This window comes from Myotis brandtii, unplaced genomic scaffold (assembly GCF_000412655.1).
Source record: "Myotis brandtii unplaced genomic scaffold, ASM41265v1 scaffold187, whole genome shotgun sequence".
Classification (NCBI taxonomy): domain Eukaryota; kingdom Metazoa; phylum Chordata; class Mammalia; order Chiroptera; family Vespertilionidae; genus Myotis; species Myotis brandtii.
The window spans coordinates 4,258,747-4,280,340 of record NW_005356944.1 but is presented as its reverse complement, the minus strand read 5'-3'; the positions used below and the strand labels follow the sequence as shown (position 1 = coordinate 4,280,340).

General features: G+C 48.6%; 1 protein-coding gene across 10 annotated transcripts in view; it reads right to left on the bottom strand.

The window, feature by feature from the left end:
- Nucleotides 1-227: 227 nt before the first annotated feature.
- The window catches only part of PPFIA1 (protein tyrosine phosphatase, receptor type, f polypeptide (PTPRF), interacting protein (liprin), alpha 1), a 54,300-nt gene continuing 32,933 nt past the window's right edge, over nt 228-21,594 (bottom strand). For 3 of the 10 annotated variants that reach the window (XM_014538136.1, XM_014538139.1, XM_014538134.1), the window contains 14 exons: nt 18,219-18,370; nt 16,682-16,854; nt 16,226-16,319; nt 15,828-15,909; nt 15,527-15,727; nt 14,073-14,135; nt 13,573-13,599; nt 8,904-9,082; nt 8,702-8,799; nt 6,960-7,135; nt 6,133-6,201; nt 5,212-5,377; nt 2,817-2,886; nt 228-1,551 (listed from right to left, as the gene is read on the bottom strand). In XM_014538136.1, coding sequence (XP_014393622.1) covers nt 2,828-2,886; nt 5,212-5,377; nt 6,133-6,201; nt 6,960-7,135; nt 8,702-8,799; nt 8,904-9,082; nt 13,573-13,599; nt 14,073-14,135; nt 15,527-15,727; nt 15,828-15,909; nt 16,226-16,319; nt 16,682-16,854; nt 18,219-18,370 — 1,539 coding nt within the window. In that variant the 3' untranslated portion in view covers nt 228-1,551; nt 2,817-2,827. Of the gene's footprint in view, nt 1,552-2,814; nt 2,887-5,211; nt 5,378-6,132; nt 6,202-6,959; nt 7,136-8,701; nt 8,800-8,903; nt 9,083-13,572; nt 13,600-14,072; nt 14,136-15,526; nt 15,728-15,827; nt 15,910-16,225; nt 16,320-16,681; nt 16,855-18,218; nt 18,371-21,594 lie in introns of those variants that run through there. The other 7 variants (XM_014538137.1, XM_014538143.1, XM_014538135.1 and 4 more) reach the window with 6 other exon arrangements.

The following is a 21,594-nucleotide window of genomic DNA, read 5'->3' as shown; positions in this document are numbered from 1 at the left end:
CTGGGCCTGCGGACTGTTGACACGAGCCCACATTTCCACTCTGCTTCAGTCCCCTGTGCCCTGGTCCTCCCAGTACTGGTTCCCCTGAGGACGGGCGAGGTCATCTCGGCCTCCAGGGCAAGGGCAGGGACCGCCTGGCCCCCCTTCGGATGACTCCTGAGCCTCCCCACTGGCTTCCGTCATAGTTTTCCAAGGGAGGACAAGGCCCAGAGCTGAGGCGCACAGGGCAGGCCACCCACGCCCACTGGCAGTGGGAAATGCTTTATTGAAAGAAAGCAATAAATAACACTGTGATAAAAAGAGTTCCAAAGTGGACTGTACATACTGTTACATAATAGGGACGTTCACAAAGGGTTACTAGAAAAACAGAAGGGCCACAGCCAACTGTCCAAGTCGCTTGGAGCCGAGAGCGAATGTCGGGACACGCCATCTTCTGTCTCCGCAGCGGCTGCAGAATAAATAATGCACCGTGATCCGCACGCAGCCCCTGCTGGCTGTGCCACGTGCCATTAAAAAAGGGCCCCTGGCTACTCAGACCGTCCAAAATGGCTACATCATCAAACCTAAAAAATGCACGACTGGGTCCATTCTTTAAACAAGTTTACAAACAAATGTAAAACGATGTTCTAAGTAAGAAAAATAAGGCCTTTATTAGTTGCGCAGCATTATTCTCAGGAGCCCGTGCGTCATCTCTGCACCCACGTCTCTGCGATGTGCGTGTGGCCGCCGTGATTGGTCCTCGTGTGGGGGTGCCGGTGCCTTCCCGGGGCAGAGCCGGAGGCTCCCCACCTGCTTTTTCTTGTCCAGCAGAGAGCTGTCCCCAGCTCACGGCTCTGGCCGTCACCGAAGACGTCTCCAGTCCACAGAGACGAGGCTACAAAGCACTGAGCCGGGCCCAGGAGTTCGTAGTGTTCTGATTCGTCCTTTCAGTCCAAATGTCTAACCCAGGCATATTCTCGCAGCAGAAGGAAGCATTTCTTGCTAGGAAAAGTATAGCAAGGTCAGTCATTCAACTCCAACAGGGACTGCTGGAAACGCCTGCCTATTTCACAGGGATTGTTGTGCAGCTCGGAGAGGCCACCGCACGGTGTCGGGCCAACTTCACGGACCCAGTGAAAGTCTTTTCTTTGCTGTGGCTTATTATCAAAAAATTAAACAGTGATAATTACAGTAAATGCATAATTTACAAAAGCCCTACATTTGTTCACAGGATTTTTACATACAAGCATTACAGTACATTCGTTGAAGAGACTAAAATTAGACATAGGGACATGACTTGGTCTGATAGGACATTTATAGCCCAGATAACACATGAAAAAGTAAGTAACTGTATAAATGAAGGCATAAGTTTACATAAATATAAGAAACATTAGATTCTAAAATATTTTCTTTATGGTACTTGTGAAATTTTCACTGATTAAAAACTCTGTAATAAAATATCTCAGGTCCATATAACAAGTATTGACAGACGGAAGAGTCCATCGAGTTCTAAAAGGCCGTCTCTGCAGGGCTCACGGCTGCAGAGTCACCTGTAGAAGTAGTGTGGGTAAGCTGCAAACGAAACAGAAAGGCAGCCTTGAGACCATCCACGGGAGGCACTGCCCTCCATGCCCCACCCCCGGGCTCCCGCCTTCCCACAGCCTGCATTCCAGCTGCTCAAGAATTTGGATAAAACACCAAGGACTGCGTGTATCAATGAGACAATTTCTTGACTGACTTTATTTTGGCACACGTCTAAAAGTTGTGAATTTTAAAAAAAGATGACAAGCCCCGATCAGTGTGGCTCAGTTGATGGAGCGTCGTCCTGTGCACCAAAAGGCCGCCGACTTGGTCCCCAGTCAGGGCATTTGCCCAGTTTCAAGCTCGATCCCCAGTAGGGGGCGTGCAGGAGGCAGTGACTGATGTTTCTCTCTCACACAGATCTCTCTCTAAAATCAATAAAAGCAGCCTGGTCAGTGTGGTTCAGTGGTTGAACACTGACCTATGAACCAGGAGGCCATGGTTGATTCCTGGTCAGGGCACATGCCTGGGTTGTGGCTCAATCCCCATTAGGGTGTGCAGGAGGCAGCCAATCAGTGGTTCTCTCTCATCATTGAGGTTTCAATCTCTCCCTCTCCCTTCCTCTCTAAAATCAATAAAAATATATTTAAAGATAAAATCAATAAAAGTATATTAAAAAAAGTGACAAAACCAATCAAATAATCCGGCTGAGAGATGACAACCGAACAGAGCCCCTCCATCCAGCCCTCAGAGTGGTGACAAGGGCTGCCCACCCAGCCCCCCGCCCCCAGCAAGGGTATGTCCCTCAGGAACTGATCTTGGTGATGGCCATGCAATTCTGTTTTTAAAACCAGTCTCTACATTGAAAGGCTATCAGCAAGTGTCACAGCACGGTATAGAGTCATGAAACAATTCTTTAGGGCTTGTCACCAGGAATGTGTGTGACAGCCAGCTAGCACCAAGACCTGGGGCCACGCCGGCACACGCACGGTGTGCAGGGACCAGTGCCTGGCACTCTGAACCACCGCCAGCTAAGAGCCGGGTTCCTCTTTTCTGCTGTGTTCTGCCTCCCCACTCCGAAAAGGACGTTAGCAGACACTTAGAAGAAGCCAGCTTTCTTAGGTTTAGAGACAGCGGGAGTACACTGCTCCCTTAAAGAATGGGGACATGCTGGCTCCCGTGGCCAACGGCAAGCACACAGCACCAAAGCCACCTCCGTGGCGCTGAGGCCGCGCCTCTCCAGGTTTAAGGGCCTGGAGTGGGCTCTCCAGGCCTGAGCCGCCTCAGCACCGGCTGCAGGATGCTGCTCTACTCACCACAGGAGGCGTCAGCAGGAGTAAGTCCTGACTGTGGCGGAATCCAGCCTCTGCGCTCCTGACACACTGCCTGCGCGACGCCCCGGGAAGAAGCATGCAAACACAGCGTGCAGTTAGTGTGGGCGTCACACGAGGGCACTGGCACACACGCTTGCACACCTGCCACCGCGACCATGAGGGTCCCAGGGAGCCTTCCAGAGGGGGACGTGATGGGCCAAGGAATCTACGTGTCACCAACTGCAGTGCCCCTAAGTGTCTGCGTCTCCCAAGCAGCCCTGCAGTCACTGCAAGTTAACCCCCAAACAGCGTCGCTGCATCGGTGACAATTTCACCACGTACATCTATGTGCACGCCTACTTAACGTCATGACTTTCTCCTTAAGCGTCCAGAAAAGAGAGCAACTGGATTTTCCTTTCCACCCTAAACGCTGCATCTGTAAGGAGGCGGGGAAAGCCCAGCAGTGAATGAGCTGTTACCAGTCCACTGGGGGGGGGAGGCCAGAGTCCAATGCCCACCTCCCAGCACCCTCTCCGTCCCGCCTGCCGAAGGACGGGCTGCTCCCCAGGGAGGCCTCAGGGCAGGAAGGGGCCCAGGGGCGTGGTTTCGGGGGGTGGCTAGAGGACAATGACTTATCGAAGGACCTGAAGCCACTGTCAGTTTCCCTGGGAAACAGTGCACACCACGGACTTTTTGGTTAAGAAGCACACTGCATGGCCCAAGAGATAAGCCCCAGTTCTTCCTTGCAAATCTAAGAAATGTTCAAAAGTATGTAGCAAATAGTCAAGGTTCCCAATTACACATTTTTGGTTTTCCACCAGGAACACATTAGTAACATTCTGCTAAGGTTCCAGGAAGGATGCTAAGACAGCTGGTGCTGCTGCAGAGAATGGACAAGCTTATAAATCCTTCCAATTCCAAGTGCCAGCAAACCTGCTGCAATTCATCTTACACGCCCTCGTTTCAACAGCCATTAAAACAGCCCATTTAATCAGGTTTATGCCTTAGTTACCATACAGGGTAGAAAGTCGTCTTCCCATATAACATGCTCCCTATATCTTTTCTAGAAATAGTTTTAATTCATCTAAACTCTAATCTCAATATTGCTGTTATTAAGGAAAAGGTGTAATGAGGAAAATAAGAAAGCACCCAGGCTGTTTAATAAGTCAAAGGCCAAATTAAAACTTATGAAAATTATCTGCGTGCTCCTTTAAAGAAAAATGTGACTGTTTAAGAAGCTCCTGGCTTCCCCCGATAAGCATATTACTTAGAGAGACGTCGCTTTCTAACAGGAAGGCTGCCCTGCAGCCTGGCCCGCGGCTCGGTTGGCTGGAGCGCCATCCCGCACGTCGAGAGGTGATGGACTCGATCCCTGGTCAGGGCACATACGGAAGGCACCAGATTGATGTGCCTAACATCTATGTTTCTCTCTCCCTACTGACAAAATAAAAAATAATAACAATGTTCCCTACAAGCCATCCTCACTAAAAGTGTCCAGCTTAGCAAAGGCCTTATTTATATAAATGCACTTTTCTCTGATTTTTACATAGGCAAGTGAGACAAAACTTCTAAACCCACTTATGGGAAGGGCTAGTAACATGAAAAACAGTAAAACCACATCGTGCCCTTTCTAACTTCCCTAGGGCCCCCACTTCAGAAACGAGAAGAGCCACCTGTCACAGGAGCATGAATACTGACTTGTGCCGGCCACACACTGAGAGCTTTATGGGGATCACTCCTCTGGCCATCGCATCAGGCCGATGAGGAGGACCGCTGCACGACCATGTCACAGATGGGGAAGCAGGCGCAGTGCCTGCTGTCGAGCGGGCAGAGCACAGTGGCTGTCCGAGGCCTGATTTGAGACCAGGACTGCAGGGGCAGCGTAGTCAGCAGGACCGGCTCCCGTCTGGGGATGACTCCCCAGGCCCGCAAGGTCTCCATCCTTCTGTGACAGGTAGTGTCGTGGACGGGTCCCAGCAGGGACAGGGAAGAACAGAAAAGGAGCCCTCCCAGGGTGCAGACTGCTGTTAGGTGGACTTGGCCGTTGCCCAGTGTGGAGAGAGGTCCTGGGAGTAAGTGCTGTGGGCTGAGAGCCACCACACAGCTGCTACAGAGCATTCTAGTGCTGCCTGTCATGCCCACGTCTTCACACACATGGATGTCCATCTACACGGAGGACACGCAGTGCTTAGCATCATGCGTTGGAAGAATATGAATATTCAACCAGACACGAACATAAATAAAACATTTCCTATTGTTAAACTTTTATAAACAGATGTTAGGATTAATTCTAAAACATTTAAGCCGGGGCATGCAACAGTACTGAAATGCCTCGTAACAGATTAAACAGGCCGTGCTCCATCACTACCCACACTCCAGCCACCAAGCGTCCACGTACCGTCCAGCTGCATCTTCTTGGGTGGCACGGAGGGCGAGGACAGGGAGGAGGTGACCCGGAAGTTTGCAGGGAGAGTCTCTGCTGATCCAGCAGCTAAGCCACGAACGTCCTTTGGTCTAAATTTTTTTCTCCAAGAAGGTGCTCTCCTAAAGGTCTTATCATCGTCCTGGAAAGTAAAGGACAGAATACAAAATGACTGTAAAATAAAGACAAGGAAATAGTGGTTTTCAGCCCTTCGAAATGATGGCTGGACTCGCGGCCACACTCTCCTTCACATGCATCCCGCCCGTTCCTGACGCCCACATGCCTCGGGGACCGGCTGGGAACCTGACTGAGGTGGTGGGCAGCACTGGCACCGGGGCCTAACGGGCAGAAATCTGCACTGTCCTGGCCGCCTGGGTGACGCTCCTCCCCTCCACCACCACGAGTCACTTCTGATCTTGCAAAAATCACTTCCTAACTATGCAAGAGGACGTCTCTTTGTCTTAAAAATAGCCACCAAGCTGTAAGGATTCTGCCTTATGCTGGGGTGGAGCCAGCAAGTGCTTCAAACTCAAGTTTCCTTCAGACCCGAAGACGAGAGTAATAACAGTGCGGGAATCAGTGAGTCATGGTTTAAGGAGAAATTAACATTTTTTATGTTTAACGTACTTCCGAAACAGTCCCCCAAATGGTCCCAACACACAGCTTATAGACTCCATTCCTAGGCTACAACCAATGTTTTATGAACATTTTTGAGGGTTATCAAAAGTTAAATAACAAAAAACAACCTATCTTACTGAAAATATTAGTTTCTTAATAGCTCATTTGTTCCTAAAGTTTTAAGAACAAAGCTTAACTTAAAGTAAACACATCGCCACACTTAGCAGAGACACAGCCTACCCGCCACGAGTCTACTGAAGTCATTAGGCTGGAACTTACTTCACTGAACCGCCTGTCGGTGCCCACGACCAAGAGGTTGTTAAACTCTCTCTCCAGGACAGTGCGAGCCTGAAAGGATAAAACACTCGACTTCAATCTCACTTGGGAGGGAGGGGTCAGCACAGCACAGCTGTTCTTTCAACCAACAGTTTAAAAACCTTTGAAGGGAGGGAGGGGGAAAGGGAGACAGCCGCTATATTTTCGACAATAAAGATAAAAATTAAAACAAAATAAATAAAAAACCTTTGAAAAAGCTCCGATTGCCTTGAGCCATGACAGTGACCCAAATCAGGGTTTTCCTGTGGGGTTCCCAGACGGGCTTCTAGGAACTGCAGTGGGAAGGGTGTGTGGGTGGTGCAGCCAGGGGAGCGCCATGGGTGGAGGCGGAGTCCTGGCAAAGCACATGCATCCTCTCAGAGGAATAAGAATGTCCTGGCTCTCAAATGAGCCCGCGAGTCAGAAAGGACCAGGCAGGCGGCAGCGCACAGAAACGACCGCCCTCTGTCCGTCCGGCACGTGGAAGGTATGGAAGGTATTTCTCTTCCACGTAAGGTTGGATATGGATGCGACTTTCATGAGCATATGGACCTGAATGAAAACTTCCCATTATTTTATCGTTAAGACTCATGCAGCAGGACATGGAAAGAGGACACAAATAATGAAGAACCAAGCCTTGCTGATCTGAACTGCCACATCCGGGTTAGGTAGGGAAAGAGCTTCTGCGCTGCTGGAGGGTTTAAGCTGTGTCTCCATTTAGGTAACTCGCTGAAGGTCCTGGTCAGGAGAGCCGAGGGGACATGGACTGAGTGAGGCCGGGCGGGCGTTACCTGGGTGTTCTGCGTGGGGATCTGCAGTAGGAGGGCCAGCACGTTGAAATCGAAGGTTTCATCTAAGGCCATGAGTGCCCCGTGCACCCCGCTCTCCAGGAGGTTGTTTGCGTATTCTTTTAGACCAATAGACAGGACCCAGCGAATCACGCGATCGTTGCTCCAAACAAGCACATCTGCAGGGAACAACAGGACGCAAGTGACTTCAGAAGGCCGTCTGCCTCATGTGTCCCCCGAACCCAGGACCAGGGCTCCTGCATGGGCCCTGATCCTTCAGTGCCTGCCTCAGCCAAAGCTCCATGGGCCAGGAAACACTGCTGAGTGTGCACCAGCCACTCACTGACCAGGGATCGGAAGCAAAAGGACAGACAGGAATCTGAGTGCTCACCAGGTGCCAACTCGACTCACACACAGACTTGAGAATACTTGAAACACGTTCCTCCCATCACAGGAGTTGGCACCAACATGCATGCCTTGCTCACTCAACACAAACTTCCTGCTTATGATCCTGAAGCCATTTTTCTTGTCCCACTTTTAAAAGAGAGAAACGTAAAGATATTCTCCAGAATACTAGGATACTAGGAATTTGGGGGGGGGGGGGGGGCAGCAGAAGATCTTACATTATGCAAAGCAATAAATTATTAAATTCGCTCTAAAAATACCTAAAATACATACAGATGATCATCACTGCTTTCAAAGACAGCTTTTGTCAATTGTAAAAAGATTTAAAATGAATAGAAAAAACGACGAGACAGATTTACACATTTAATTTCTAAAGCCCCTTTCTGGATAAAGGACAACACACACACACACACACACACAGTGTGAGCGCGGGCTTACAGTTGTTCTCATGAGTCACATCAACTCAAACACAACTAGACTATTCTTCCAATGGGCCATCACCCCCAAAACACGTTCATCTTCCATTTCTTTCTTAGTGAGAGTTGGGGACAGCAGCATTTACAGAGCCATGGGAAGGATTAAATAAATTAACCCACAAAGAAAAGCATTCTGGTCTCCCGGTCCAACATCTGCATCTTCTCACACTTCCCTACCTGTTTTCTTTTTCTTTTTTTAAATATGTTTTTATTGATTTCAGAGAGGAAGGGAGAGGGAGAGAGAGATTGAAACATCAGTGATGACACGTCCCACACTGGGGTTCAAGCCCACAACTCAGGCATGTGCCCCAACCGGGAATCAAACTGTGACCTCCTGGTTCACAGGTCGACGCTCAACCACTGAGCCACGCCAGTCGGGCCCCACCTGTTTTCTATCAGAAACGCCTTTGCCTTCCTTGCCATAGGAAGCTCCCATGCCAGCCTCCAGGCTCAGCTGGAATGGTAGCCCCGCACCGTTCCCCCCGCCCTGGGAGCAGGACCACCTGCTCTGTTCTGTGGCTCAAGTTCTTGAGTCAGTGGCCAGAGCAGCATTCACACCTCCATCAGGTGAGTGAAGAGCGGGCTCTTGCCCACCCTGCTCAGTGGTCCTGAAAGTAGTGGGAAGGTACCTATGTCCCCCCAACAGGAAAGGCTGAGTCAGAGGGAGAACGCACACCTCGATGCACCCAACCACAGACTAAGGATGCACAAGCTTCTCCGGCCGCAGCGAGACCTTGAAAAGCCCTCTTCTCTCACCCTCTCTGTGATGACTCCAGGCTCATCTTCCCCACTCAGAGCCTTTCCTGATTTTTTTAAATATGGGAAGCAGAGACATGCTAAATCAATTAGACATGAGGTACTAGCCTTTTACTTCATTCTGGCTTTCTTCTCTTTTCCTTTCCAGTTCTTTTCGGTCATAATTTAACCTTCGCAGGCACATAATTCCGCACTGGAAACTGTTTCTATTTATTAAAAAAAAATAATAAAAATTATAAATAAATAAAAAAGAAAGAAATGGCAACAGTCACGAGTCAGCCAAGCAATAAGCACTCTGGCAACGACGTGCCTGTGGAAGCTGTCGACCATCTTCAGCTGCCCCCGCAGGTCCTTCTTGGTCAGGTGGTCCAGCATGCGCGCGTCCACCAGGCACTCCATGAAGTAGCTGCGGTACTGCGGGAGGCCCAGGCTGGGCAGCCACTCGTTGCCGATCCACTCGTGGTTCATGTCCCCGTACGCCAGCGTCTGCTTTCAATAATTGAGTACAATCAGTTCAGAAAAAACCAGGAAAGAGGTCACAAGAACAGTTTCAATAATCTTTACACGGGATGTTCAGTCTATGACATTCCCAAAGGCTGAACACTAAGTACATCATTCTCCTTTATAATTTCAAAACCATTTGCTCTCCTGTTAACTACCTTAAAATGTTAGTAAAACTTTATACAAAAGGAATTATACTAATAAAAATCTATGACTCATTTGTGTTTATAAATTGAATCTATTTACGGAACTACAACAGAACTGTAACTGACTACATGTTATCTTTCTGGAATACGTTTTATGTGTAATAACATAAAACCAAAGAATGACCATGACTCATGAACAAGTTTGAAGGACCTACCCACCTGTACTCATTAAGTAATCTCCACTGGCTTTAATTTTAATACTTTGCTTCCTAAATTTTCTTAAAACCTGTTAATTTCAAAATCAGTTAGAAAAGTGAATAAAATTGTTTTAAAAGAATAGATAAAAGAGCTGATGGGTCTGAAAGGAAAAATAGACACACACACAGGCCCACTCTCAGTTCATCACCCTCTACCTCAGGCCGTGGATGCCTCCAGTACCAAGCCCCCGACCTAATGGGCATGTCACAGCGCACTCCACAGCTACAAGGGCATATGGAGCATTCTTCACGACAGACAGAGCTCAATTTACACACAGAGAATGAAATCATAAAATGTGCTCTGACCTCAAAAGAATTAAATTAGAAATCGATAATAAAAAGGTAAATGAAAACTCCTGAATATTTGGAAAGCAGCATACTTCTAATAACCCATGTGTCAAAGAAGAAATCATAAGAGGAATGAGAAAATGTATTAAACTGAATGAGTGAAAACACAATATATTCAAAAAGTATGGGACACAGCTAAAGCAGTGCCTTGAGGGAAATTAATAGTATAAATACTTATGATATAATTGAGGAAAGGTCACAAATCAATAATCTAAGATTCTACCTGAAAAACCTTGAAAAGAACAAATGAAATCAGAAGGAAGGAAATGAAGCAGAACGAAGAAAAGAAAAAGAGCAGAAACCAATGAAACAGAAACCAGAAAAATAATTAAAAATAAAATAAAACTAAAATCTGTTTCTTCATAACTATCAATAAAATTGTCTATCCGCGACCCCTGAAAATACAGCCTGCATATCAGATATTTACATTATGATTCACAACAGTAGCAAAATTACAGTTATGAAGTAGCAACGAAAATAATTTTATGGTTGGGGGTCACCACAACATGAGGAACTGTATTAAAGGGCCGCGGCATTAGGAAGGTTGAGAACCACTGGACCCTTCACCAGAGTACTAAAACAAAACAAAACAAAAGACATTACCAATATTAAGAATGAAAGGGGATAAAGGTTCATATCCTATAGACATTGAAAGAATAAGGGAAAATTGTGAATAACTTTAAGCAACTCAGACAATCTATGAAAGCCACTGAGTAAGAAGTGTATGACCTCTATCTATTAGAACTTTTTTGTAGTTACAAACCTTTTCACAACCAAAATCTCTGTCCTAAATGGCTTCACAGGTGAATCCTACCTAACATTTATGAAAAAAGAGGAATTCTATAGACAATTTCAAAAAAGTGAAGAAGAAATGCCTAACTCATTCTACGAGGCCAGCATTGTCCTGACATTGAACCCAGACAAATGAATGTATTACAAGAAAACTACAGACCAATATCCCTCAGAGACACAGATGCAAAACTCCATGTAAAACATTAGCACAGCAAATCAGTAATATATTAAGTCATGAAATAGGACAAGTGGGGTTTTTCTCGAGAACTTAAATTTGGGCCAACATTTGAAAATCAATGAAATTCACCATATTAATGGACTGAAAAGAAAAACCACATCTGAAAGATGAGGGGAGGCATTTGACAAAATTCACCATTCCTTTAGGGGAGTCTCAGCGTTCTCAGAGTGGAGGAACCCGCCTCGATCTGATGAAGGGCCTCTACCAAACACACAGCGCTGACACCCCTCCACGGGGAAGACTACACGCTCCTCCCCTGGTCAGGACAGAGTAAAGACGTTATGCAAAGCTGTGTGGCAGCTCCTAGCCACTGTGACAATCAAGCATGTAACTGGTGAGAAGAGAACATCTTTATTGGTAGGAGACCTAACAAGCCCAGAAATGAATCTACAAGACAGTCGTTACAACTAAAGAGTCCAGTCAAGTTGCAGGATACAAGGTAAAGATATGAAAATGAACTGTATTTCCAAACACTAGAAACGAACTGGAAACGGAAATTTTAGAAATGCCATTCACAATGCCATGAATCGCCACGACGCCTTGGGTAAATCTAACAGAACAGGTGCAAGCTTTGTCCCGAGAAGAAAGGAGCACATTGTGTGCAGTATGTGACACACGTCAGAGAGAGACACTGGGGTTCTTCAGCCCAAGACCAAACTAACCCACAGGATGCTGCACGGATCCCTGGACACAGCAACTCTACCTCCCACCATGTTGTTTTGAAAATATGGTCTCTAAGCTATTATTTATTCCAACCAAGCTGAAAGGAATGACTCCAACTCCAACAAGAATGCTCAAATTCTAACAGAAAAGTTTTACTATTTGCTCTAAACAACCATGAGTGAGAAATAAAGACTTTTTTGGGCACTGTCACAATATCATGTTTTTCTCAGTCTTTCAAGCCTCACTTTCATCTCACAGACACTTAGAGCATGGATATCTGGTACTGCTTTCTTGCTTGCTGAGTATGTAATTCTTAAATTGACACAAAATGCAAAGAAACTTCTAAACAGAAAATTCTATGGAAGCAGAACCCTCCTTATTCTCATCTACTCACTCTAGTCTAGTTACTTCCTCCTGGTCAGTGATGTGAGCTCCTGGGAGTACCGGCTCATCCCAGGGAGACCCACATCTCCTGGGCCGCCATCACGGGCTTCTGAGAAACGCACGCAGCAGGGTCTCCTGGTCAGAGAATGTGGGCGACAGGAGACAGCCACAGCACAGGGTCTGTCTTCCCATCATTGGAATGATCACAAATTCAATTCAGACCTTTGAGCTCTGTAGAACGGGGTGCTGGGAGGGCCCAGGGCCGTCCTGTCCCCTGCTGCGTCTGGAAGCAGCAGTCTCACGGGTGGACACACTGATGCTGCCTGCCTAATGGCTGCATCTTGACATGTTCTTCCCCCAGTGCCCATGGGCACCTTGAACTTTCCCAGCTGCAGAGCTGCCGCCGTGGGGCGGCATGGGGTGGGCACCGAACGACTTCTGCGCTTGGCAGCACCCGGACCCGCCTCCCCTTCCTCTCATCTAAAAGCCCAGTGGCCTTGGCTCACGCCGAAGACCGCATGCTGGCTAATTCTGGCGTCATCAGCACAGCTCGCCCTGCTTACATTTCCACAGCAAAGAGCAAGTGTTCAGCTTATTTAATTTATACGTCGTGCCTCTGATGCAGGGATTTCCTATGGCAGAGCTCTGCTTCTCACTATAAAGTTCAGTGACATGTAAGGAACTATGAAACGCACCCTTTTTAATTCTAGTGGTCACTAGTGACCCTGTGAAGGTTGACAGGGCATTTACCTGAGAAGCAGCCAGCCCGTAGGTGGGGGCGGGGAGCTCAGGGAATCCTGCTCAAGCTCCCCTCTTTTGTTTAGGAAGTTGATGTAACTGGCTTTATTTTAAGGGGACCAATAGGAGAAACAGGAGTGTCAACCATCAACTGTAATTAGGAAAATTCTCATTTAAAATTATTGTTTTTCAGATACACAATCTCCAGATCCGTGCGCAATGCCTTTAAGGAGGCCTCGGGAGAAAAGGCCTGCCCACACCTCCCGGCTCTAAGGTGCTGCTGAAATGCACAGCACACGGCAGTGCTGGTGGACTCAGGAGGGAAGCCACTGCTAGCACAGCTGCAAACCAGCTGGGACAAAGCTCGCTGGAGCTGAAGAACCGGGAAGTTGAAAATCCAGATGTACACTAAGCGAGAAGAGGCTGAAATGAGGTTTCCATAGGAGGAAAGCTGTGAGTTAGCTCACACAGTGTAAGAAAGTACCCACACAGACTCAGAGGTGAGCCTCTGAACCTACTTGTGTTGTTAATTTATCAGAAGGGTTTTCCCATCAGCAGATCTTATAACTACAGTGACCCTATTGGGGACTGAAATATCTAATCTCAGGAGCTGCTGAGTCCACAGGACTTTGCATAAAGGCCGCACGTCATGCAAAGTGATCTATGTTCATGAGAGTGAACCACTGTGTCCCTACGAGAAAGCTGAGAAATGTTCAAAATTGTCCATGAGACATCCTCTCTGCACTCTTGAATCCTATACTTGGCTTTGACTGATGCTTTCAAATCATTAACATTATTATGATTAAATTAAGATGTTAAAAATGTCAAGAAAAGTAAATTACAAGTTTTCATACGCCAATTCTTTTTGTTGCTGTACATATAGTGAAGAATAGATTATAGAAAGTCTCCAACCTGAGCCCAGCTTCCCTCCTCATCCTCCTGATGTTACGTGGTTAGGGATGCAAGAGAACATACACATACGGTTAGTACTGTGAGCTTAGGAACGCAAAACAGTGAACGCGGGCAGTGCAGCTTCACCAAGGGAGAGCTCAAACAGCACAAGCATCATGCAGAACGCATGCACGACCCACACGCCCTCTTGCATGCAAGGAGCAGGCGTCCATGCCCAGCGCACCCACTGAGGAGGAAACTCGGGTCTGGCCCTCACAGTGGGGGCTAAACTGAGGTCTCCCCTCAAGAGAAAGAAATTCAATCTATTCTAAACAGAGCTGGTCTACCAACTTTAAGTTCATGACCAAAAAAATCTAAAAGAAGATAAAATACGAATTCTATTGCACACATTTAACCCAGACCTAAAAGAAATATGTATCGGGAACAATATGATGTGGAGGACACCTTGTCCCTGCTCTGAACGGGATGCCCTGAGGGACAGGAGCCCGGGCGGGACTGACCGTGCGTGGCGTGGCGGTGAGCGTCTCCATCTCTTCGTGCGTTAACCAGACATTTCCTGTGGTCTAGGGTGACCCCATGACCACACCCATCCAGGATAAGGGGAGCAGTGACAAGAAGGAAAGGTGGCAGACATGTAAGCCACAGGCACGTAAGAGCAGGCGATGCAAAGGGTGTCCTTTTCACCTTCATGTTAGATGTCCACATGGAAGTACATGTTACCACCAGCTCTCCCCGTTTACAGAGTAGCCACACCTCACTGACACTGTGCTGTCAACAGCAGGAGAGCAGCCCACGCCTTCCAGGTGTACCTGCCACGCTTACCACCTGAGGTTCGTGACAGGCACAGAGGAAACAGGTCGTACTCCTGAGAGCTGTGACTGACTGTCGATTCAACAGATTGAGCGCAGTCTGACCGACAGCACAAAAGCAGGCTTCCGTTATGGGAAGACGGTCCTCGGCAGGGGCCCGCTGAGAGTGGCCTCCCACCTGGACAACCTCGTGTGGGGGCACCAGGAGGCTGGGAGCAGGGCTGTGTCCACAGAATGGCTCCCTCCCCTCAGCTGGCCTAGGAACAGGCCCTAGCCCCGGGATCCTCAGGGAACAGCTGCCCTGGTCTTGAGGTGCAGGGAAGGCTCCCCCAAGGGAGGTGTGCTCTCACTGCCCACTCAGGAGCTGTCTTTGTCAGGAGTTTATGAAACACTGGGGAACCACTGGCCCCTTCCTTTCTAGAAAGGCCACTGAGGTGAACTGGGACAAGCCCACAGGACAAGAGCATCTGGGCAGCAGCTGAGACAGGGGCGCTGTTCACCTGCCTTCCCTACGAAACAAAACCAACACACGCGTTCTTGACTCACTGTGAGGAGCGGCTATGCGTCCAAATCGGGCCTTGGCCTCCACTCAGACGAGTGTCTATGTGGCTCTGAGGGGCCTGACCAGGTCTTCTCTCCAGAGCAGACTCAGAGCAGAGAGGCCCGGAGCCAATGCCAGAGCTGCCTGGACCCTGTTACTGAGCATGTGCCCCTGAGGTATGTTTTTAACTTTTCAACCAGCACGCTTTGAAGGATGTTCAAGGTCTCCCCGTGGGGGAAACTGAACAGACCATGCTGGCGCACCTGCTGGGTCAGGACTGCCTACACCCGCGCTCCCAGGGGCTCCAGCCCCCAGTGAGCAGCACCCGCAGGCCGAATACATCGGTAGAGAAACACAAGTTATCATGCAACTGGGGATCTAAGTTTTCCCTTCACTTTTCATAAATTTCTATGTAAATGTGATCACCACTTTTCTACATTTCAAACTCCTTCTGTATTACAATGGCAAAGCTGCTGTAAAAGCTTTTCATAAAGTGTGTTTTAACCACCAACTGTCACATAAGAAGCTGTAGTGTTTCTGAATGCTAAAATCTTAAACTGGAACCGTGAGTGTATTTCTAAGGAAGCAGGGGACGGACACGTACCGTCCTGGACGTGGGTGGGGCCGACGGGCTGGTCAGGGACATGATCTCCTGGATGGCCAGCCGCAGCTTCAGCCGGTGCAGAGGGTTGCTGATGCCAATCTCCCGCTGGATCTCCGTGTCCGACAGGGCCGACATGATGGCCCCGCTCTTCACGTTGGCTCGGCACGCGGCCACATACCAGGCCGGCATCCCCACCCAGAGCTAGAGACAGGAAGTGTCAAGGCCGCGTTAGGCTTAGAGTCTGATGGGAATCACACGCTCACCCGTTAACACCCTCACCCCCGAGGAGGAGGCGGCGTACCTCCAGCCACACGACCACAGTGGGCCCGTCCCATTGTGCAAAAGGTAGACCTTGTCTCCGTGCTTCCTCGAGCAGCTCGTGCCTGCAAATAACAAGACACTCAAAATCAGAGTCCCTACTATACACATACATAAAATACGTGGACAGCATTCTCTCCGTAACTGCTCCGAAGTGTAAGAGTGCATGCCCATCACTCCTTTAATCTCCCACATCGCCCACTTATTGCTGGATTGCTACAAACTACAAAGAATGCCTGGAGGAGGAAATGCTGACTGACTCCTCCATCTCTACAGCATCGTCTCCTTGCAGAATGAAGGACACATTTAATAAATAAACATTAGGTAAAAATCAGGCACAATAAAAAAACTATTCAGTAAGTTGGACAATAAAACACTTACTTTTTCTGAAGTTTGCGATTTTTCTCAGCCTGTCCTCCCAATTTGCTAAGTCCCAAGGCATCTTGAGATGCGTTTTCTGTCTCTGAAATGCCAGCTACGAGGAAGCAGAGTGGTTGAAAGAGAGGAGATCAATATGGGCACCTTAGATGGTTTCATCAACAGGTGGACAGTGTGAGCAGGTAGAGTGAAAAACTCTATAGGCTGCTTATGACGTCACACAGATGCCCAGAGAAGGAAACCGCTTACTTCCACAAGAAGCTGCTATTCGGGCAAAGACATGTTACCGTGGCTCTCTGGTTTGTAGGTACGCACGGAGAAAATGTACCTGTCCCTGGCCTAGGCCCCAGGAGAACACCCAGCTGGTAAGGCAGACCCCACGCAGGGTGGATGGGGCACACAGCAGGCACACCCGGCAGACCCTACCCTCACGGCTGGCGGTTTGCTGAGCACACCGACCTTGTCCCAGCGCCTCCTTGCCAATGTGCCCAGGGCGCATCTTTTCCTTCTTGCCAAACAAGCGGCCGATGGAGGACTTGATGCCCTTCTTCTTGGGGGCTTTGTGGAGCGAGTCCTGGCTACTGTTACTGCTGCTGGGGTTGCTCACCGGGCCATCCTGTGAGCCTGTCGAGCTTTGGGGACAGAAAATGATCTTTAACAAGTGCCCTTGTCACAGGAACCAGAACTCTCCATGTTTTTAATACCCGCTCTCAAACTTCACCACAAACATCTCCGTCTCTTCTGCGACACCTACTTCACAGAACACACATACCAGGAAGCTTGGGCTCCCGTGTCTCCCGACAGAGACCTGTTTCTGGGAGGCCGAGGTTCTTCTGGGCCTGGGAGACTCCTTCCAAGGAAGGCGGGGCTCCAGAGGGCATGACCGGCCCCACCCAGGTCACCTCTCAGCTAGTGACACGGCAGTCCCCACTCTCTGCAGCTCCCTCAGCCTCCCCGAGTGCAACTGTCCTGGCCGTGGAAAGAGCAAGAGTAACCAGCTGCAGGGCTGTCTCACTGGGCTCCTGAGGGCAGACGCCCGGGAGCAGGAAGGACAAGTGAAGTCCCGCAGCTCAAAGGTACAGGGGCCCCTGAAAGCCACCGACTGCTTTACAGGGGTGACCACCAGAAACATGCCATGTGCGGAGCAAACGCTCCCACAAGAATAGAACGTTTGTTCTCAAACCAGTTGATTTGTGGAGTCTGAAGAAATGAGGTTTTCCTAAAATGGTGGGTCTGGCCTAAGTCTGTCTTCCCGCACTGCCTCTACCAACCACGCCTGCACCCGTGGCATCACCGCAGCTCCAGGGCATGCTGAGTACACCATTTCAATAAACGCTACTGAATTAGCCAGTTTTTCTTTAAAAACATTGTTCTGACTTTTTTAAACAAGGAAAGATCAAGAGCCTTGGCCAGTGTTGTCAAGTGGTCAGAGCCTTGGCCTGCAGGTTTGTCCCCCACCCAATCTGGGTGCATGTGCGACCAATCGATGTGTCTCTCTCACATCCATGTTTCTCTCGCTCTCCCCTTCCCTCCCTCCCTTCCACTCTCTCTAAAGCAAACAAACATACAAACAATGGAAAAATATCCTTGGGTGAGAATTAACAAAACAAAATCAATAGCTTGACTGGCTGGTGTGGCTCAATGGTTGACTATCAACCTATGAATCAGGAGGTCACGGTTCGATTCCCAGTCAAGGGACATGCCCGGGTCGCACGCTTGATTCCCAGTGGGGGGCATGCAGGAGGCAGCTGATCAATGATTCTCTCTCATCATTGAAATTTCTCTCTCTCTTCCCCTCTCCCTTCCTCTCTGAAATCAATAAAAATATTTAAAAAAAAAAAAAAAAAAAAAAAAAAAAGACATTAAAAAAAATAGAGGGAAGGAGAATGGTCTTTCTTAAAAAAAAATAGCTTAATGCTGAAAATTCAGACAAGTATGTTTCCATGGTGACTGGCTCCGCCCCTCCCCTTACTTCCTATAGACTGTGCCTCCTTACTTCCTGAGGTCCCGGATGTCTTCGTGGCTGACCGTGTGCAGGGCTCCTTTGTGCAGCCTGTCCAAGCGCAGGGACCTCGGGGAGGGAGGGGGGGATGTTTCACATTTTATCGTTGTCTTGTCATCTCGTACCTCTTCTCGGGAAGCTGGCAACTGAGGGGTGGAGAGAAGTGTAAACTTAGTTAACAACAGACTTGACCAAAAAAATAAAAAATCACACAGGCTTTAAATTACAATCATACACTTATTTGAAAATCTACTGGCTCTGCTTTTGTCCGAGTACAAAGCGGTCTCGGGCTAATGCCATTTTAAAGGCAGGTCTTGTTCACAAAGACACAGGGCTGCGGACCACCAAGCGCACAGCTCAGAGCCTGGCCCCAGTCCCCAGCTGCTGCACTCGGGTGAATGTGGGCCCTGGCGGGACACAGGGACACTCCTGTTCCCGAGCCTCCACGCAGCCTAGAGTCCTAGGACACCATGGGGACAGCCACTGATGGGATGGCAGAGACCTGGACCACATCACCACGGACCAGGCGGCATTCGCTCTCCCCAGCGGGGAGCGGGGAGAATGTGTGGATCCGGTGCCCTTCAAAAGAAATGCCAGCAAGGGCAGAACCCTTTTGGGCAAAACTATCCAGACCTTTTTGTTTAGAAGGAAGAAAAAGAAACAGCTTGTACCATGACCCAGTACCATTTCAAATAATGATTCAAATTACTGGAGTCTGTAACAAACAGTTAAACAAGTGAGAAGGTAACCAACTCCTCCACCCCCACACGTGTGTCTGGCCCGTGTTTCTCAATAATGTTTAGATTGGGTGTCATAACTGAAACATTATATGCGGTTGAAAAACAATGTGTTCACTCTGGCTTAGAGGAAATAATCCTAAGTTTTCACTAAAAGATAGTCTCCGTGGTCTTGAAGATTCTAGGTGTGCCAGGATGTGAGTATGGGAAGCAGGGTGATGGCAACAGCATGGGGAGCGGATGGACCCTCAGGACTCATGTACATATTTGAGTTTCATGGTTAGGGCAGGGCTGGACATCACGAACTGCGCCTCGCAAGCACTTGTGTGCACAAAGAGACTTTAGCAGCCAACGTACGCCTTTTTAAAAATGATACTGTGTACAAAATATCGATCCACTGCATCCCAGAGGCTCGGTGATGACCAAGTGAATTAGTGCAGAACAGAGCTAAGCTCATTCAAGACATAACCATCAGCAACAGCTGGACAATTCTGCATCCTCTCCTCATTCCCAACCATCAGACCACAGGCTACAATGGCTAAACCTATCACTGTGAAACTTAGGGGTAGATCTCAGATGCAGGTTAAAAGAATGATTTGTGAAAACCCAACAACAAAAAACAGGATGGGGAGCGACCCTTGTGGCTGAACTGACTGTAAACTCCATGAAGACCAGCAACTGCCCAAGCAAAGGCCGCCCCTCGTTCAAAGCCCAGTTGACATGAGCCCGTTGCTAAGGACATCTCCCGGCTCACCCCACGTGGCCTGGCCGGCCCTCTCCCTCTGTGCTCCTACTGGAAGGTGCTCCCCATGCTGGACTAGAGTCTACGTGCCATTTCAGACTTGACAAGGGGAGGCTCCGTGGAGCTGGGAAATAGTCTGGGCATATCCAAGGACACTGGGGAGTAAAAAGGCGCCATTGCATACCCATCGGCCGCATCTGCATGGCGCCAGGCACTCCGCACACACACCTGGTTGCATCCTCACAACCACCCCAGGGCAGTCATGACAGGACAAATATAAGTGAGCTAAGATTTAGAAGAAAAAAAATAACTGGAAATAGAACATTTTTTCACCAAAAATTTTTAAGTTATTCAGCCCTGGCTGGTTTGGCTCAGTGGATAGAGCATCAGCCTGTGGACAGAAGGGTCCCAGGTTTGATTCCGGTCAAGGGCACATGCATAGGTTGTGGGCTCGATCCCCAGTAGAGGGTGTGCAGGAGGCAGCCGATCAATGATTCTCTCTCACCATTGATGCTTCTCTCTCTCTCTCTCTCCCTCTCACTTCCTCTCTGAAATCATAATAATAAAAAAAAAAAGTAAATTATTCAAAATTTACTAGAGAAACACTACGATTATTCAGGGAAATAAAATTCTATTACAACCTATAAGATTAATTAAAATAATGCAATCTATGTATCAAAGAGTCCTAATAGTTGTCTATTCTAAGCCAAACTTCTCTATTCTTTAGGTACTGCATGTTTGGTAAGTTGATGACATCGACAGTCTTTTTTTTTTCTCATATATTTTATTGATTTTTTACAGAGAGGAAGGGGCAGGAATAGAAAGTTAGAAACATCGATGAGAGAGAAACATCGATCAGCTGCCTCCTGCACACTCCCCACTGGGTATGTGCCCGCAACCAAGGTACATGCCCTTGACTGGAATCGAACCTGGGACCCTTGAGTCCGCAGGCCGACGCTCTATCCACTGAGCCAAACCAGTTAGGGTGACATTGACAGTCTTGAATACAAAGGAGCCCGTCAGTGAGCCCAAGTTCCCATCAGGCTGTCCTGCCCGGAGACAGATCAGCACACCACTTCCTTCAGTGAAAGCCTTGCTAGCAAGAAAAGTGAAGTATGAGCCAGCAGGACGGGAGGTGTGCTCTGTGCCTGTCACTAGTGTAAGCTCTTCACCAACTGTGGCCTGTGCGCAGACACGCACAGCCCATGGCCTCCCAAGAGCACGCTTTCTGTCACTGTCTTTATTTCACAGGAGAGCAGAGCCGGGCACTAAGAGGGTGAGGAGCACAGCCAGGCCACACACCATGCAGCGACAGAGCTGGAATGTCACCACACGAGGTCCCTAAATCGCCAGGCTACTCTGCACAAGGGAAGGCTCACACCACTGACCACCTGAAGGGCTGTCCGAGTGCGTGAGCACACAGGTTTGGGAGGGGTACAGACTGGTGCACAGCGTGACAATCACGAGGAAGTCATTTGGTTCCATCCTCTGAGAACAGGAAGACCCAATTCATGGTCATCTATATGGAGAAGAGGCCCTGACCCCCCTGGCAGGGATGCTGCAAGGGAGCCGAGAGCATCTGGGAAAAGGGAGGCTGGAGGGCGACGTGGCCAAGTGTCCAGGCTTTGAAACCTGACAGATCGTACTGCACTGTTTCCTGACTGTGCGACTGTGGGCACAGTGCGTGACACCTCTCCAAGCCTCAGTTCCCAAGTCTGTAAAATGGGGCTAACAACAGTAACCCATGTCTCCCAGGGTGTGTGTGCGGATCAGATGACAGACTCGTAAGCATGGAGCACAGAGCCTGGCATATAGTAAGAGCTTACTAACTGCTGCCAGCTGTGATGATTAAAACTGGTTTTTCTCAGACCTAAGATCCATGTTTCTGCTT